The sequence below is a fragment of the Malania oleifera genome, chromosome 7, assembly GCF_029873635.1.
Source record: "Malania oleifera isolate guangnan ecotype guangnan chromosome 7, ASM2987363v1, whole genome shotgun sequence".
Taxonomy (NCBI): domain Eukaryota; kingdom Viridiplantae; phylum Streptophyta; class Magnoliopsida; order Santalales; family Ximeniaceae; genus Malania; species Malania oleifera.
This window is the reverse complement of record NC_080423.1, coordinates 110,096,514-110,116,346: the sequence shown is the minus strand read 5'-3', so window position 1 is coordinate 110,116,346 and position 19,833 is coordinate 110,096,514. Positions and strand designations below refer to the sequence as shown.

The 19,833-nt window shown below is 37.6% G+C and overlaps 2 protein-coding genes and 1 pseudogene across 3 annotated transcripts in view; 1 reads left to right on the top strand and 2 right to left on the bottom strand.

Annotated features, from left to right (window-relative positions):
* The window catches only part of LOC131160730 (uncharacterized), a 33,167-nt gene extending 22,746 nt beyond the window's left edge, over positions 1-10,421 (top strand). The window contains exon 4 of one of the 2 annotated variants that reach the window (XM_058116606.1): positions 10,205-10,421. The gene's annotated coding sequence lies outside the window, so the exon portion shown is untranslated. Of the gene's footprint in view, positions 1-134; positions 553-10,204 lie in introns of those variants that run through there. The other variant, XM_058116605.1, reaches the window with a different exon arrangement.
* Positions 10,422-14,508: 4,087 nt separating this feature from the next.
* On the bottom strand, positions 14,509-15,764 carry LOC131160729 (beta-glucuronosyltransferase GlcAT14B-like; annotated as a pseudogene).
* Positions 15,765-16,425: 661 nt separating this feature from the next.
* LOC131160728 (NAC domain-containing protein 83-like) lies at positions 16,426-18,264 on the bottom strand. Its single transcript, XM_058116604.1, has 3 exons — positions 18,019-18,264; positions 17,116-17,393; positions 16,426-16,805 (listed from the first exon to the last, which is right to left on the bottom strand). Exons 1-3 carry the CDS (start codon positions 18,209-18,211, stop codon positions 16,593-16,595), a joined length of 684 nt encoding a protein of 227 aa, XP_057972587.1. The 5' UTR covers positions 18,212-18,264; the 3' UTR covers positions 16,426-16,592.
* Positions 18,265-19,833: the final 1,569 nt, after the last annotated feature.

Sequence of the window (19,833 nt, the reverse complement as noted above, 5' to 3'; positions counted from 1 at the left end):
AGTTTTTCGCCTATTTTACTTTTCATTTGGTCAGCTTCCTTCACTATTTGGTCTCGTTGACCTACTTTGCTATTCTGTTGTCCACCTTAATTTTTTCCCTCTATAGATATATTGATATATTGTTAGTTCTCCAGCTTCCAGCTTCCATCTTCCTATTTCAACAACGGGATCGATAGCCTTCCTGAATTGTTCATCCCGGGATCATACCGGGGAGACTGAGGGTGTGACTCCAGGAAGTCTAGTTGCATCATCTCAAATATTGAGCGAGAGCTAAGTCTGAACTTATCCCAAGTTGCCAGTTACTGCACATTATGCAGCGAAGTGAGCCTCGGTTGAGTCGGCTAGGCATTCACAATACCAACACATCTACTGCTTCTCTAATTCTACAACGTCACGGGGTCGCAATCTAAATATTTTTATTTTTTCCTTTCTTTTGGGGGGTAGTGAGGAGGGAGGGGTGGGAGAAGTGTACGTAAAAGCATAGTAAATTTTAAGAGTCAGCTTATAATTTTGGCTTGGTTATGGAAATTCATGCTGCTGCAAGGTTGCATCCTTTTTAGTATCCCCTCTTTATTAGTAACGATTCTAACTTTATACAATGCCAAATTTATTATGGTTGATATTGTATTATATGTATGTGTGTATTTATGTATATATATATATATATATATATATATATATATATATGATAATAAATTGAATTTTCATGATTGTGTGCATGAATATTGATATTGCACATCATTAATATTTAATTTTTCTTAATTTTTAATCATATTAAAATGAGTTTTCATTTTTGATAAAATTTAATGGAGAAAATATATATATATATATATATATATATATAAAAGGGGAAATGAGTTTTTTCCTTATTTTCATTTTCTTTACTTTTTCCAAGTAAAATTTTTGATCCAAACATATAGTTAGGAATTATACTTTTTGAGCATAAAAGATAATATACCAAATTTATAAATAAAATATTGATATTACACATCATTAATATTTAATTTTTCTTAATTTTTAGTCATATTAAAATAATTTTTTATTTTTTTGAAATTTAATAGGAAAAAAATATGAGGGAAAATGAATTTCATTATTATTTCCATTTTCTTTACTATTCCTAAGCAAAACGTTTGATCCAAACAGACCTAGGAAATAGGAATTGTACTTTTTCAGCACAAGAATTTGAAGGGAAATAAACTAATCCCACGCCATACACACACACACACACACACACACAAAGTTGAAGTTGAAACATGTTGCGTCCAGCAGCCTTCCCATTTTTCCCCTCTTTCCATCGTCATTGTCCTAATTATCATTATCAAATTGTTCTTTTAACTTCAATTTTCATTTGGAAAAGTAAAGATTCTTCAAACCATTCATTAAGTTTATAGAACCACGTTCACATTAACATTAATGTGAACATTTAGGTATTTGCTTTGAGGTGAGACGTATATGCATTGGAATTATTGAAAAGTAGTAAGTGGGCTTTCAAACAAAAATATCACTGGAGATTTTCAAAAAGAATTAAAGATGAGCATCAAGAATTTTCACATTTGGCCTCAAATTGTCTAAGCTCAGAGACATGCACACTTTCATATTGATTGTTGTTACTTGTCATTGTTTGTTTTTTGTCATCGTCAGTGCTCTATTAGATCTCTTGCTATCTATGGGATCTCTCTTTCATTCATCGTTCATGCACGCTTATATCAACTCTCGGGCACCCATCAACACTATTCGCACATATCATCATAGGTTGCCAAACTCCTTTAAAAAAAAAAAAAAAACAAAAACCTCAAATTTATTGATAGCCATCATTTATGGCAGAGGAAAATCATGATTACAAATATTTTTATATTATTTTTTAACTAAAGGAGGGTGGCACCTCCAATTATTTACTGACATACTCACTTTTTGTGGAAGAATACCGCAGTTACAAAACAAGTATTGAGAGATTATAGATAAAAAAAAATATTAAAGGTCTCCCAAAAACAACACCAACAACCAAAACAAGAGATTTACAAATAAACTAGTAAAATCATCCCAAACAACAATACCAAAACAAATCTAACAAAACCCGTACCAATATCCAACTAAAATAAACTAAATAAGACCATATGAATCAAAACAAAACAAACGTTGAAAGAGTAAACTTGACGGTGGACGGTGGCAGCAAAAATTGACGACGGCTGTCGACCAGCTGCTTCTATTGATTGGCGGTCACAAACCTCATCTATCAGCCGCAATCTCTGATTATTTTGGTTTAGAATCTGCTACAAATAGATGTGTGTGTGTGTGCAATGTAGTATGTGGTGTAAAGATGGTGAATAGCCAGTAAGCAAGAGTGTTTTTGATTCCTCTGTAATTTCGTTTTGTGAAATAAATTGATAGTGTTTGTTGTGCAAATACTCACTGAGTTTCAGTCACAACCAGTGACTAAGTGTCCCTTCCACCCATCACTGGTATCAGAGCGTCCAGGAACGCCGAAATCTGCCAAACAGAGATGAACAGAGAAGAATTCAATTTTCTCCCAGATTTGAAGTTGCTCAAAATCCAAAATTGAGCCTACCATTGTGAAATTCGCCTCAAGATGATTCCAACGGTGGAAACCACATCTCAAACATACTCCGGGAAATGCTGCATGCGCTCACATGCACCTCCAGCATTTTCAGCGCCTTTTCCATGCGCCACATGTGCCGATGAAGACTCTAGCCGCCGGCAACACGTGCTCCAACTGCCTTACACGCGTCTTCCTCGTTCGGTTAGTGAAATCCGACCCAGCCACGCGATCCGACCCGGCCACCTGATCCGAGACTCGGCTTAGTGACTCGAGACCGGCACCCGGCTCCGTCTCCAAGGCCCGACCCGCCTTCTGACTCCCTTCCAACTGCCGACACACGGCATGTGCAGAAGCTGCCATGTGGCTCTACGGTAAGCATTAACGTTATTAAACGACCATTAAGTTAAACCGACCTAGTTTAAAAACCACCCGAAATTCCTATAGTCGGTTTAGTGATTTTTGGACCGGTTCTTTGCAACCCAAAATCGGTTTCTAAGGTTTTTCAACCTTCTAAACACATTTGCCAAAATCAACCCCCATATATTTGTTTTTATATATTAAATTCAATGGCGAACAGTGCTACCCAAGCAGTCATTCCAAAATTGACCCGGGAGAATTATGACAACTGATCTATTCAAATGAGAGCCCTTCTAGGTGCTCAGGATGTCATAGACATCGTTGAAGATGGGTACCGAGAAAGCCCATCAAAAGAAGTCGAAGCAGCTATGTCCGATGCTCAAAGAACGACCTTGCTAGCCGATCGAAAGAAGGATTGCAAGGTGAAGTCCATAATCTACCAAGACCTTGATAAGGTCACGTTCGAAATCATCGCCTCCGCCAAGACATCCAAAGAAGTTTGGGATTCTCCCCAGCGAACACACAAAGGTGCAGACAAAGTAAAGAAGATTCGTCTTCAAACATTGTGAGGTGATTTTGAATCTCTAAAAATGAAATCTACTGAATCTATTGCTGACTACTATACACGAGTTATGGTAGTATTAAATCAATTGAGAAGAAATGGAGAAACTCTAAATGACGATAGAATTTGTGAGAAAATTTTGCGATCTTTGGATCCAAAAATTGATTATATAACTGTAACCATAGAAGAAATAAAAGATTTGGAAACCATGTCTGTAGAAGAACTTGTGGGCTCACTCCAAGCCCATAAGTAGAAAGTCAACAGAAGGAGTGATGATAAAGTACTGGAGCAAGCCCTCCAAACGAAGTTGTCCCTCACTGCAGATAGATACGACAAAGGGGGGACGTCACAGCAAAGAAGAGGACGAGATATAACAACCTTATTATAAAGATAAATTCTCTACTATTTTAAATTAAAACAATTTCCTACACAGCGGAAAACAAATAACATGAAACACAACCTTATATATATATACACACACACACAATACCAGAGTGTCTAAATATTCCACAAATATTACATATTTCACTGTACTCTCAAGAACTACTCTTTTTAATACCAAGGCTAACAAAATTGTACCCCAAAAACACTCACCCTAAAAAAGAATAGACTAACAGCTCCTCTATCTGCGAGCCTGCTTTACTCGCCCAATTGGCTCACCTAAAAAATAATTCAACACTGGAATGAGCCAAAGCTCAGTAAGACGAAACATGCTATCACTAGTGTATGGCTACTGAGATGTGGATCTGTAAAAATTAATCCGAGTTAAGATTAGTACAAATGACTAAAGTTGAAAATGCTGATACTACATAACATATTATAAAACCTTTAACTACATAATTTAACATGTCAAACTGTATGAAATTACTTTTCATAATAATACTACTATTTCAGAAAATCTGATAATACCATAATATTTGAGAATATTTCCCTGGATGGCTGTATGCCATGATTTAACCCCTCATGACAGGGTTGTGTGGCCCGAAGACTGGATCTATCCTGGTTGGCCTACTAAGGTAAACCACTCTACTCCTTGGTCAAATCGGCCCTCCTCAACCCATATCTGATGGGGAGACTGTCCACAACTAGGCACGATCGACCTCATACCACTTACTACCTGAGTTAAGTTGTAAGAACCTGAATCGTGATAGATGGGTTTAAATAATTAAGAGAGGGGTAAAATTGGTATTTGAACAGGCTTCATCGACGAAGCCATAGTTTGTTGACGAAGGCCATGCATCTCTCGTCGACGAAGTTCAGAGGCTCGTCGATGAGGAGTTCGGGAACCGGTGATATCAGGGTTCGTTGACGAATCCTCCGTCTCGTCGACGAGAGGACTATAGAGCCTCGTTGGTGAGGACACCATCTCATCGACGAGTTTTGTCGAGTCAAAGGGGCTATAAATAGAAATTTTATTACTTCTTAACTAATAAAATTCAAATATCTCTCTCTCTCTCTCTCTTTAGAACTCTCCCTACTCTCTATCTCTTTAGATTTCCTTACCGTTCGTCATTGGAATCATGAATTTGAAGTTACCACGAGGATTGTGGAAGGATTCTCTACAAGTTCTACGGATCAGAATCCCGTTTTGAAGATTTTCGGGTTTTTGCGTAAAATCGAGGTAAGGCTCGATTTTTATTTCTGATTCAGTAATTTAGTAGAGAACAGTGTTGTGAGTATCTTCTGTACTTCTGGTTGTAGGTTTTGGAACTCGATTCGTTGTTTAGGGATCTTAGAGTTCGGGATTTACTATTCGGGGAAAAGGTAAAGGGAATTGTGTTTATATCGGTTATTTTTGAAATTGGACTTGGTAGAACTGTGGTTCACAGTCCTATGTGTGTTTTGGCTACTCATTTGGGGGAATCTAACGGGAAAAACTATGGGTTTTTTATGATTACAGTTTTGGGAAAAAGGGGGCGACTGGCAGTATCCCTGGTTTTGTTGAAAACCAAACGTATATGTTAATTTATACCGTGTTATGGAGATGGTCGTGCCTTGACTTGTTTTAAACTGTATATGTTTGGAAAACCATAATTTTAGATTACCAAATGGGTGTGGTTTGTTTGGTTATATGAGCATGCATGTGTATGTATGATTGTTTAAATGCTAGTAGCAAATGCGGTTCCGAATTGTTCCATGTACTGAGAGTGTCCGACTCTATATCCGAGGGCGTATGAAATCGCTTGCCATAGATTGGCAGAGGTCCGACTCTATATCCGAGGGCGTGAGCCTATTCCGGCAGATCAGGCCGAAGGGTGTGGATCTGTGACGACCTACTTCATTTTCCATATATATATATATTTATATATATTCAATATCACAAATCCCAGCTCAGCATATCATAATACACCTGGACCCGTAGGTACCAGAGATAAATCTGAACACAACACGGAAGCCTAAGTAGTAGGAAACATATAATCACAATATTATAAATACAATAACATCCATCTCATTACCACAAATACCAGAGTCACTATATCCACTGTATTTCAATATATACATCCCAAAAGAAGTAAAATCTAGGGACACTTCCACAAAAATCCAACTGTCCCTACTAAAACTTACCCTTCAAAAAGGGCAGACAACAGCTCTAGTTCAGCGGGGCTTTTCCCGCTCTATTATCTGGGGCTCTTGAAAAGTTTATAAATTCAGGGGTGAGACACCTCTCAGTAAGGGAAATAAACTAATACCAGTGTGTGGCAACATGAGTATTCCGTGTTCTACATATACCATACATAACATATGCTGTAACTGTTTTATCAAATATGGGAAAACATATATATATATATATCAAATCATGACAGAACATACTGCATTTTCATAAACATATCTCATCTCATATAATAATAATAAGATAGAAACAATCCTGGTAGGTTAGCTGGTTGTTGTCATGCATTACCCCTACATGACTGGGTTGTGTGGCTCGAAGGCAGGACCTGACAATGGTTGGCCGACCATTGCCAAGTCAAAAGTACAGTCTGTAAGTCTGATGGGTCTGCCAAACCTAGTCTTTACACCAGGGGCGATTACACACTTCTTAAAAACCACATTGACCATCCAATCTCACACCACTCCGTACAACGGCGTTAACACAAATATCATGATCACGAAGACCAATAACACATAACAACGGTATCGTGCAAGTGCTAGCCTAGACCAAGCCTATAATGACCCGGCCCTTTACACGGACTCAGGTGTCACTCACATACATCAAATACCTATACCTGTTCAAGATATGGAAACAACCCGCCCTAAACAGGGACATACAGGTGTAAATCATACATAATCATGATGTAAATGTTGCGGAAAAACATAAACATCCATTGGGATTACTACTAGTCTTATACCAGAGTTCACTAATACATCCATAATTTACATACATTCGGACTTAGAGTAATCGTCATATTACAACCCTCCAAAAAGGACTTTCATCAAGTTTAGTACAAAATTTAGATGCTTACGTAAGCTAACCAAAATAACCACCCCAGTCCCTTTATCTACTAGGACCGACGCACAGACAGACCTGAAAACAAAGGTTGTAAAATAGGGTGAGACACCTCTCAGTAAGGAAGAAGGAGTTACAACAGTGTATGACTGCATACATGCATATTTTCGTTCAACATCTGGAATATAAATCAAATATTTTCAATACAGTAATGCATCAGGTATATCATTATTCATATTACAAAATTCCCACATCTGTCTTTCGACCATTTAATGATTTATTAGATGACCAACAGCAAAATATCCCTATAATCAGTTTTACCCTGTGGCTCGGGTTGTGCACTGGTACTCGTCCAATGCCCTGTTCGTGCAGAAACTGCCGAGTACCTACATACGATCCGACTGCCCCCATTGGCCCAATATCAGCCAATGGTTTCACCCTGCTAGCCGACCATCTTGGTACCCACATCGTTTAATATGTGTGGTTGCACGTGTACATCTAGCTACGATATCGCGCCGTATCATATAACAGTAGTTTATTTCAACTCTGCAAAGAAAGTATTTTTCAACCCTAAATCAATAGTATAGAAATAATCCCAGTAGGTTCAAACCGGCGTCTTTCCACACAGTTTACCCCTCTTTGTTTACTGATGCGGCTCGGTGTATCACCAGCCTCTGTTTATCACATTGTCAGTATAACAAATTGGAATTTCATTCCCATATTCTATATCAGTAGTATAGAAAATACATTCATTTCCATTTCAACATATATCACACAAGTTTAATATAAAAACCCGCTAAATGATAGAAATTCAATATACATAGTTTAACTGAATAAATAAAGGATTCAAGTCTCTCCTACTATAGTATAAACACAAATAAACGATGCTTGTAAAATTTTGGAGATTACACGTCGAAAACCTGGTTTTTACCAAAAATCATAAAATCGTCAAACCGGCATCTCTGTTCGGTAGAATTTCACAAATAAGCAGTTAAATCATAGATAATAACATAAACTAGCTTTTTACCGATTTAATTTTCCAAAATAACTGTTGTAATCAAATTCCCCTTACCTTATATTCGAAATGAAACTTCGTACGAAAACGGTCCAAAACGACAAGCCGAGATCCCGAAAACCTAAAACTATAGAACATAACCTTACTATGTTTTCTACTGCTATCCAAATATCTAATCAAAATTAGGATCAGATTCCTACCTCGATTCTTGAGAAAACCCGAAACTCTCCGAAACGACGATCCGATCCACTAAAAGTGTAGAGGTTCCTCTTCTGATCCACGTAATACCCTCCGTTTTTGGAAACGGACGACGAACGACAAAGGATCTTAGAGAGAGAGAGAGAGAGAGAGAGAGAGAGAGAGGAGAGAGAGAGAGAGAGAGAGAAGAGAGAGAGAGAGAGAGAGATAAAAGGAGAGAGAGAGAATGAGATAATGAGAGAGAATAAGAGAATTTATAGAATAAATCCTAACTTAATCCCTAAGTAATCTAAATAAATATCTCCTCCAAGATATTTATATATAAATATCTCAAAATATCTCTTTTCAAAATATCTTCTCCAAAATATATATTTTATTTATTTATTATTTTTTTTTCTGGGTCGGGTTACTACAAAGCCAACCAGCTTATGATACCATATAACGTATATTGAAACTGTGATACATGGATATTTCATATCATTAATTTTCACATCAATCATATCATTTTGCATATATACGTATATCATGAAAATCATCGGCCCGTATGCCGGTATTACACATTTTATCATAGCACGACCCGTACGCCAACAAATCATAGCACAACCTGTACGCTGGCAAATCACATCATAGCATGGCCCCTACGCCAGCAACATATCATAGCACAACTCGTACGCTGGCAAATCACATCATAGCACGGCCCGTACACTGGAAAACATATCATAGCACGACCCGTACGCCGGAAAACATATATAAGAATCTTGGCCCGTACGCCAGTATTTTCCCATTATAAAAATCCGTATCATAATCCCATTCCAAAAAATAGTATTTTGTAACATTTTATACTCATGCCACACTAACAGATTTTCACATATTCAACATACCATCATTTTCAACAGCATTTTCCCAAATATAAATCATATATATATGTAAACATATTTACTTTCCTGAAATCAAATGCTATATATATACATTTTCTCAAAAGAATTAGTTTAGTTTATCCCCTTACCTGACTACTGAGAAAGCTCCCAAAATATTCTAGTCTAATACCTGTAGGATTTCTTGACCAATACCCTGAAAATGAAAACTCCCAGTATTAAACATCAGTATTTTCATGCGTACATCATTTCCTATAATTATCGTAAGACCAAATTTGACTTAAAAAGTCTTACCTCAATTTAGAGATGATTTCCAACTTACTTTCACCAACGATTCGCTTTTGCAGATTTGGAGAGAACTTCCCCAGGAGCGTCGCGGTGGCTTCAAATTGTTGATCCGGCATAAATTTAGCCTAAAATCGAAAAGAGAAAGAGAGAGAAAACCGAAGGGGGGAGAGAGAGAGAGAGAGGAGAGAGTTAGCTTCATTAGTAAGTTAAAAATTTGGATTTTGATATTTATAGAGCAGGGGATTCGTTGATGAGCCACGTCATTCGTCGAAGAATCCTTCAATAATTTCGTCTACGAAATTCAGTCCTTGTTGACGAAATTCAGTCGGCTCAAACATCTCTTGGTATTTCTTCGTCGACGAATCCCTTGTGTTCGTTGACGAATTCTCTTATACTCTCATCGACGAATCCCCTGTATTCGTCGACGAATTCTCTTAGACCCTTGTTGATGAGTCCCCTGTATTCATCGACGAATTCTCTTATACCTTCCAAAGTGCGATGTCGTCGACGAAGCCAACTTCCTCCTTCTGTTATTGTCTCCATTTTCCTTCCTCTTTATTACTTAAATTCCATTTTACTTAGGTTGTTACAGGATCCACTTGTTAGCGTCGGTACGAAGCCATGGGAGTCGGGTACTAGCCATGTGCCGGTGGCGCCATGTTACGCTGGTTGGCTACGGGCCAACGCCCTATGTCGCGATCTGGCTTCGGGCCGATGGGTGTGATGACAATGGGTTTGCTGATCATGTGTGTGCATGCGTGTATACACTGTGTAGAATTAGTACTGAAACTGCATTTAATTGCGTGTATGTTGTATCGTGATTACACTCAAATGTCACACACCGATATAACCTGTATTATTCATTATTGAGAGGTGTCTCAGCCTTACTGTACGTATATTTTTACAGGTCCTTTGAGTAACCGGAACTAGCGTTCTGGTATAGGGAGCGTAGTGGCAGGTGTACTGCGGTTAACGCTTGGGTAAGTGCTAGGACTGTGTTTTGATGAGTTGCCATTTTGGGATGTGTTGGGCACCTAATTATACGTTGTATAATAGAGCTTGTCTTTGCTTTGTATAGATTCTGGTATGGTACTGCATATGTATATATAAAATGACCTTTTTCCGCTGCGTATATGATTATGTTTGGATATGTTTAGGGTGCCCGGGAACCCCACGGGGTCGGACCCTCATCCTTTGTACTGTATCTGTGGATGATTTGTATGATACAGGGACATGTTAGGTTACATTTTCACCCCTGGGTCCCATTTCGGGGTTCGAGGCGTGACATAAGTGGTTGCACTCTAAACTGAATATCTGTATATCAGTAGCTACGGTACTGTGCTTTGCTGTCTGATCCATTAGGTTATGATACTATATAATACGTTTCTATATACAACTAACTGTTTTACAATGATTCTGTAATAATTGTATAAACCATGATGCTGTAATAATCCGTAACTATATCAACTGTATTTTTCTGAGATAACTGTAAATCTACCTGTTATGGTGTTGTAAAACTATAAAATCATGGTATTCTAAAAGATACTGTAAACGTATTTTCATTGTCTGTATATTCTGTAAAACATATTCCTAAAAATATTGTATAAACATGTTTCTATACTGTATTCATACTTTCATGCCACACAATAATTTAAAACACTTTAACCTCAATAATAAATTGCATAAATTTTTGTTTTGAATAATAATCTGGTAAAAACATAAACTTCATATTGAAATCATACTAGGTTTTCCTAACATAGCATGTTTCCCTTACCAAACTGTCGAAAAGCCCCTATCGTATACTGATCCTACATCTGCAGGGTTTCCTATTCCACACCCTAAAAACCATATTTTTCAGAACAGAATATCAATATTTCTTGGCCTACATCATTTTTTACAACTGCCATAAGGTAAAAAAATTGAATAAAAGGTCTTACCTTGATTATAGGGAGAAATTCAACTCAATCCCACCAACAATCCACCCTAACAGACTTGAAGAGAACTCCGCTAGGAGCATCGTGGTGGCCTCAGATCGTCAATCCAATGACTAACGAGACCGAAATCAAAGAAAAAAGGACGAAGAACCATCCAGGAGAGAGAGAGAAGAGATTTACGCCGAAAATTATGCGTATAAAGCAAGTTTAGGCTATTTATACTGCGGGTTTCATCAACGAGCCATGTCACCTCGTCAACAAGGTCAAGAGACAATTCGTTGATGAAACCTGCCCTTCGTGGACAAAATTCAGGGTCGCCCAAATATCCTCTCAGTATTTTCTCGTCAACGAAGCTCGCCTTCGTTGACGAGGTCTTGCTACACCCTTGTTGACGAATCTTTTGTATTTGTCAATAAGGACCAAAAAATTTTTTTTGGTTATTACCCCCAAAGTGTAATGTCGTTGACGAAGTCTGCCATCTCCTTCTGTTTCTTTTTCCATTTCTATCTCTCTTTATTATTTAAATACCATTATTCTTCGGGTCACTACACGAGACCGAGGATCTCATGGAAGAAATTTTGGAAACTTTGAATCCAGAGAAGGTGGCAGAGGCGGAAGAGGTCCCACTAGAGGAGGACCCAATCAACAAAACTATGTTCCACAAGGTAGAGGACAAGGAAGAAAATGAGGATACAATAACTGCCCGAATGTAGACAAAAGAAACATTCAATGCTACAACTGCCACACGTACGAACACTATAACAATGGGTATTGGGGGCGACAACAAGAAAAGGTTAGCGAGGAGGCTAACCTTGCCGAAATTGAACATGTAAATGGAGAGTCATTATTGCTAATGGCGCATGGCTCAACCCAAGACCAAGCTGAATCTTCCAAAGATGAGGAATTGACACTTGAAGGAGAAGAACCCACACAGAAAAGAGAAGTGGCTATCGAGTCACAAGTTCCCGAGCTGCAGACACCTCCACATGGTTCACCACAGAGGAACGAATCTCCATCACCAATTGAGCGTGAAATCTCAGACATGAGGCCTAAAGGAGCGCGTAATCTAACTGATCTATAGGAAACTACAGAACTTATAAAAGAGTATGTTACTCTATACTATCTTTTGCTAACTAGTGACCCGATTTGCTTTAAAGAAGTTAACAAAGAAGACAAATGGAGAAAAGCGATGGATGAGGAGATTCAATCCATCGAGAAGAACAAGACTTGGGAGTTGAGAAATCTCCCGAAGGGCTGTAAAACTATTGGTGTGAAATGGATCTATAAGACCAAGAAGAATGCTCAAGGAGAAGTTTAGAGATATAAAGTAAGACTTGTCTCCAAAGGCTACAAGTAGAAGAAAGGGATTGATTATGGAGAAATCTTTGCCTCGGTTGCCAGGCTTGAAACCATCAGATTACTAATTTTATTATCAGCACTAAATGGATGCAAGATTTACCAATTAGATGTGAAATCAACATTCTTGAACAAATTTCTAGAAGAAGAGATCTATATCGATCAACTACCTGGATATGTGAAGAAGGGCAAAGAAGATAGAGTGTACAAGTTGAAGAAAGCACTCTGTGGCTTGAAGCAGGCACCTCGCGCGTAGAACATAAGGATTGATGACTACTTCTAGAAGAATGGATTTGAGAAGTGTCCCTACGAGCATGCGCTATACATGAAGATGGAGACAGACGAAAGCATGCTGATAGTTTGCCTATATGTTGATGATATGATCTTCACTAGCAACAATCCAGAGATGTTTGTCGCTTTTAAGAGGAGCATGATCAAAGAATTTGAAATGACAGATATTGGCCAGATGACTCATTTCCTTGGCATAGAAGTCGTGCAAAGCGAGAAGGGAATCTTCATCTCTCAGAGCCACTGTGCAAAAGAAGTACTGAAGAAATTTGGGATTGACAAATGCAACCCTATGATTACTCCGGTTGAAATAGGATTGGAATTGAGAAAGAATGAGGAAGGAGATGTTGACCCCACATATTTCAAGAGTCTGTTTGGAAGCTTGAGGTATTTGACGTGCACTAGACCAGACATACTCTATGGAGTTGGGCTTGTCAGCAGGTACATGGAGACTTCTAACCAATCCCACCTGAATGCAGCGAAAAAGATACTCTGATATGTCAAGGGTACCATCACTGATGGTATGTTCTATTCATCAAGAGGTGATTGCAAACTTATCGGTTATTCAGATAGCGATTGGGGAAGAGATCTTGATGAAATAAAAAGTTCGATGGGATTCACATTTTTTATGGGAGATACAGCGTTTACATGGTCTTCAAAGAAGCAACCCATTGTAACGTTGTCATAATGTGAAACTGAGTATGTTGCTACCAATTCAGCTGTTTTTCATGGTATATGAATTATGAATGTACTGAGGTATCTGGGATTTCTTCAAGATAACCCAACAGAAGTCTACATCGACAACCGATCAACGATTGCACTTGTGAAAAATCCAATTTATCATGAAAGAAGTAAACATATTGATACTCGGTATCATTTTATCAGGAAGCATGTCAGGAATAAAGAAGTAGAGTTGATATCGTGCAGAATATGTGATGAGATTGCTGATATTTTCACGAAATCACTCAGGTATGATATTTTTACAAGATTGAATACAATGCTCGGAATGACAAAATTAGGAGAGTCAAGTTTAAGGCGGGATGTTGAAAGAGTAAACTTGACTGTGGACGGTGGCAGCAAAAATTGACGACGGCTGCCGACTAGCCGCTTCTATTGATCGGTGGTCATCAACTTCATCTACCAGCCACAATTTCCGATTATTTTGGTTTAGAATCTGCTATAAATAGATGTGTGTGCGTGCGATGTAGTATGTGGTGTAGAGAGGGTGGATAGCCAGTGAGTGAGAGTGTTTTTGATTCCTCTGTAATTCAGTTTTGTGAAATAAATTGATAGTGTTTATTGTGCAAATACTCATTGAGTTTTTCACAACCAGTGACTGAGTGTCCCCTTCACCCATCAACAAACACGGACAAAAACAAAATACCTGCAACAATTTTACCGCAACATAACCTGCCAAAAGACACGTGATCGTGCTTTGTTTCAAACCCACCTGCAGACCCTTATGAATTGCCCTGCATGTAATGGCTCTAGAATACCTATCTAACAATGGTGAGGCCATAGCTGCATCGAGCATCAATGCTCCTCCCTTGGCTACAATTATCCAGTAAATTATTGGAGAACGGGCACTTTGAACTTTCTATTTCATTTTATTTCCAATATGCCTCAATGAAATCTATTTACACTGATTTTCATGAAAATTAGGCGAATCAACCATCCCAGATATGAGTCATCTGATTCTTTTAGCCCCTGGTCCGGGTTTGAGTCTTGTAAGGTCACCAACCTTGGAACAAAGTGGTTTTCCTGCGCACCAATCACCAAGAGTGAAGCTCCCGTTTTTTCGGCCAAGTAATTCCTTGTCAATCGTATCCAAGACGGGGTCGTGTCGTTTGAATTTCAGGGCAAAAGGAGCACCACTTGCAATCATCTTATCTATGTCATTAATGGAGAGGGTATGCGGGTGTTGTTTTGGAGGATTGTCCCAAGAAATGTGGTGCATGTCATGATTGACAGCAGTTTGAACAAACGCAGGCACAGTGCATACGACAGTCTGAAAGTAGCCTTCAGGGGAGGATACAAAGTTTGTGCAGTAGATGAGAAGGGTTCTTGGCAGATTGTCCCAACCCCATATAAAATATTCAACAAAAGAACGTGTGAGGATCATCCATGCTGAACCAGTGAATAATTTAAAGGCTGTACGCAAAGTTCTCCGTGGTGTAACCCAGAAAATATCTTACTTTGTTGACATGTAAAGCCCAGGGTCTACTATCAAAGGCATTGCCCTTTGATTTTCCTTTCAACCCAACCGGCTTGTGTGCTCAATGAAGTTCAGGTTCCGATCAAAACTCGAAAATGTGTAAAGAAGATCTGCATAATACAAGCATCCTGAGTCACAAGAGGATAATCTGAAGCACTGAGATTAATAAACCAATCCCATTCCTTACTCCTCTTGAGAAGAATGGCACAGGCATGAAGTGTATTAGCAACCATGGTGGGCCCTCTATATGTAACCACATTAGCTTTCTTAATCGTGAAGACATTCTGAATTTTTGCAAAAAAATGGATCCTTTTCTATTCGGGAAGCAAGCTCCAATCTTTCTTCAGCTGGTGATTCAAGGTCTAAACGAACAACATATTGGTTCCACGGATGATATAATACTTGAAGAGTTCTCCAAAGCTTGTCTAAATCACCTCTTGATCCTGAAATCAGATAAGCAAAACGAGGAATGGCAGGCCCAGCGGGAGGAGGAGATTTTACAACCTTCGATTCAACAATGACAGGGTCTGTTTGGTTGCGAGTGGGGAAAAATGAGAAGATTGAGTTGATTGTGTGTAACTAAAAGAGACAAGACCCATGTTGAAAGAAGTAGCAAGAAGGAAAATGCAGATGAGGGAACTTATGACAAGAGGAAATACCCATTTCTTCTCCATGTTGAGTGACCCCATCACTAAACCTTATCATGGGTTCAATATAACAATTTTCACATTCCAATTTTCCTTGATTGCTTCTCAGACTATTGCTTTTGAATTTATAAAACGGAATATCAGGATTGAATGGCAAAAAATATTCACACAACCTTCCGAATCAGATCACGCCGTCTTCATAGATATTCAATAATTTGAACTTTCAACATAGCTGGTTCTGATGCAGAAGGCCGTCTATCTAGAACAACATCACCACGGAGAGAGAGAGAGAGAGAGAGAGAGAGAGAGAGAGTGGCTACCCAACTCCACATGCACCTCATGAATGGCCATGCTCCACCTTACTCCATTGCTCCCTAAGCCATCTTCCTTCCCCTGAACAATTGGCTAACATATTAAAGCACTCTATTCTAGTCGTTTTCGGCACTTAATTTCTAAACTCAAGTTGGTCTATTTATCTCCTTGGATGTAATAAGATAGGTCTGTAAATATAATTATCATATGTGATTCATGTATGTAAATACATACCTGGCTTTTATGAATTAATCTATGCTTGTAATTCATATGTGTAAGCACATCGTTTACATTGAGTCCTTTGACATCGAGGAAAGATGCAATCATTCAATCGTTCATTCAATTGTTCATTACAGAGAACATTAAGAGCAAGTTAAAAATTCCCAAATTAATCTAACACTCTTTCTCATTGAATTTCCCCATGATCACCACAAATCTTCTTGCATGTTTTGTAAATTTCATGCATTGCTCACCAAATTACATACACACATTCATACGTACATTATAATATATATATATATATATATATATATATATATAAATTCAGCCAGTGATCCAGCTAGAACCAGAAGACGAGAAAGCTGGTGACAAAGGACAAGAGAGATCTAATTCCAAACCAGTACTACTACTGTTACTGTTGCCTTCAACATCATCCCTCCTCTCCTCCTTTCTAATTTCTTCTTCTTCTTCTTCCCTTTTCGTTGCTCTAATTTTCTTCAAAAAAATGCGGCACACTACCCAATCTTCCGTTTGTTTCTGCAGAAAATTAAATCAAGAAATTATTAATTATATGGGTTAATCCAATGGCAAACCCAGAATTTATGACTTCGAGCTAAGATTATTTCTGTGCAAATTAACCCAATGTACATATTTTTATAGACATTACTTTTATGTCGAGCGTTGATGCATATATATATATATATATATATATATATATATATACATATATATATATATATATTCATATTTAATTTGTTCCAACAAAATAAAATTTCTAGATCTATCACTGCATCTCCAAATGTTTATATATGCACAAAAACTAGAACTGACTTAAAATTAGACCTACTTGGGTTGATGAGTTTCCTTCTCCTATACAGGTGAGGCAATACTCGTGCATGACCCAATTCGTTCTTGACCCATGAGGGGACTTCCCTTTGAAGAAAACTAGGGTTTTTTTCATCCCCATCATTTTTCCATTGCCGCTGATCTCATCATCACTTGGATATGGTATGTGTTTGTGCATGCCTGTGGCCTTCCAATACCCCGAACATGTAGTTCTCTTCGTTCGATTCCCATTTTTCGCTTCATTCTTGCTGAAAAAGTACCTCTCTTGGGACGAATTGCCTAAACACAAATTGATTACTCATATCCATCATCTAGATATATACTATCTATTATATATCTATATATTCTAGCTAGAGATGGCTAGAAAGTAATTATTATGAGAAAAATGTGTGTATAAAATGCATGCTCCAAATTGTTACTTTTGTTTTTATACATTTAAAAACTTTTGGTTTAATAATAATACATGGGAGGTCAACAGAACCTTCCTAGATTCAAAAACAATCTTAATTACTAAATTAAGATTGGCACAAATTATTATGGTTTCGATTTTTTCTAATAATATAATAAAATATTTGATGTTATTCGAAAAGTTAATTATTACAAAATCAAAAACAAGAAAAACTAGGAACACATGACTGCATGAGGAGAGAACCTGCCTCCTAAAACAATCTTATCAAATGAATAATTATCCCAACTACATTTTTTTTGGCTCCAACTCCTCTCTATGGATTGGAGATGACAGGGAACCTATAGAACAGGAAAGACTCTTCGGACTCTTACCTTCTTGCTAAACCCAATGAGTGAACTGATCATGCCCGTCACAGTCAGTGCCAAATAACCCGAATGTGACTGTTTAGGCCTTTGCGGGTATTAGTGTTAAACCATGCATGAATGAATATAGTACCTGGCAAGTCCCAAGGATCAAAGTTGGAAAGATTAGCGATGAGGGGAATGACAGAGGCAGGCAAGGGGTATCCAAACACCTTGTGCTTCAAATATTGAAACACAAGTTCTTCATCTGTTGGCTGGAACCTGAACCCCGGAGGCAATGATCTAATCATGCTTCCTTCTTTGCTCACAAACTCTAGCCTCTCCATTGAAGAAAAAGAAGAAGAAGAAGAAGAAGAATTAAGAAGAAGAGGGAGAGAAAAGAGATGGGTTTTGTGAAGAAAGAGTTCTTAATTTATAGTAATGGGGACATAGCAAAGCCTGATCACTTTGATGGATTTTTTTTTCTTTTTTTTTTTCCCCCACTTCTAGATCCAATGAAGCATCCTTCTACTACTGCATTTTTGTAAATCATGCATGCAAATTAGTGAGATTGGTCCTTGCATAAAAGAAAATTACTAAATGCAATTATATGCATAACTGGGTGCATGTGTGTGTAGCTCCCAATGCAATTTTCCCTTTTTTGGAAATTCTTATATTAAAGCACCTCACCTTGACATTTTTATTGGGTTGCTGCTCACTTTTACACATCAATTTTTCTATGAAAAGCAATGAGACATACTTTTGACACATCCTTCAGCTTGTTTTCATCTATTCTTTTATTTCCTTTTCACATTTTAAATTGTATTTGGCTTTAGAATCATGGGCTGACTTTGTCTATGTAAAAGTGCTTAAAGGCATGCAGGAGGGACGGATTTGAAGGGCATGTTTAATCAATTATAAGAAGGAAAATGTTTCACTCTTTAAAGAGTTTTACCTAAACTTCGAATTGTATAATTGGCAATGACTTAATTGTTAGGCTTCCAGTTAAATAATACACCTTGAATTTGGATTTGTGTAAAATAATTTGTTCAAGTTTATGAAATGTTAGATTTATTAATATATGGCTCTTATTCAAAGGGTACTTAACAAGTGCTTGGTTTTAAGAATTACAATATATTTGAGAATAATGTCATTCTTCATGAAAATTCATACTATTATGCTGCGTTTGGGAGCATGAATTTCGGATCTTGAATTGGGTTTGGATGAATTTGAACAAATTTCAATACAATTTTGTTTTACATTTCATCCAAATTCAGGACCTCGAGCTCTACAAACATAGGGTTAGAGAATTATTAGGGATTTCTTAGATGAATAAAAAGTTGATTCCCAAGGATTTTCAGGTTACAATCCCTACAATTTTTTGAAGATTTCTTAGAACAAAAGGCTTATCAAAGTCTTAAAAAAGTGGTGGTGAAGGTTTCATATGGAAGACGAGAGTCCCAGATGATGTATTTTGAGGATGGCATAGTATTTATACATGATATATATGGTGGGGGGGGGGGGGTATGTCAAGGTTTTTTATCACAATCAAAATAAATATACTTGTAACCAATGGTTGAAACATTAAGATTATATTCATTTCAAAGTAGTGGAAAAAATTTTGCAAAATTGTATAGATATTGACATTTTTTTTTTGGTTTCTAAGCTACACAATGTGAAGGATAGCTCATTTCCCATCCTATATTGATTCTCACTCTCGTTCAAAATTGGAACCTGAAACAACATCTAAAAGTTTCAAACGCTAACTGTGATATTTGTTTAGAGACATGACATTAATTATTGTATTCTTCTTTCTTGTTCTCTTCAACTTTTACTATTTAATATATATATATTTGTGTGTGTGTATGTGCGTGTGTGTGTGTGTGCATATCCCAAGAAGTCGATCTATTCTCACAACTCAATCCAAAAGTCGAATTCTATTCTCCCACACAACATAATCCTTGCTTAA

Coding starts and splice junctions, on each gene's coding strand:
- LOC131160728 (XM_058116604.1), bottom strand. CDS start 18,211: ATGGAGAGGCTAGAGTTTGTGAGCAAAGAAGGAAGCATGATTAGATCA. Junction 17,394..18,018: donor TGATCCTTGGGACTTGCCAG/GTACTATATTCA, acceptor ATTTGTGTTTAG/GCAATTCGTCCCAAGAGAGG. Junction 16,806..17,115: donor AAGGAAACTCATCAACCCAA/GTAGGTCTAATT, acceptor AATTTTCTGCAG/AAACAAACGGAAGATTGGGT.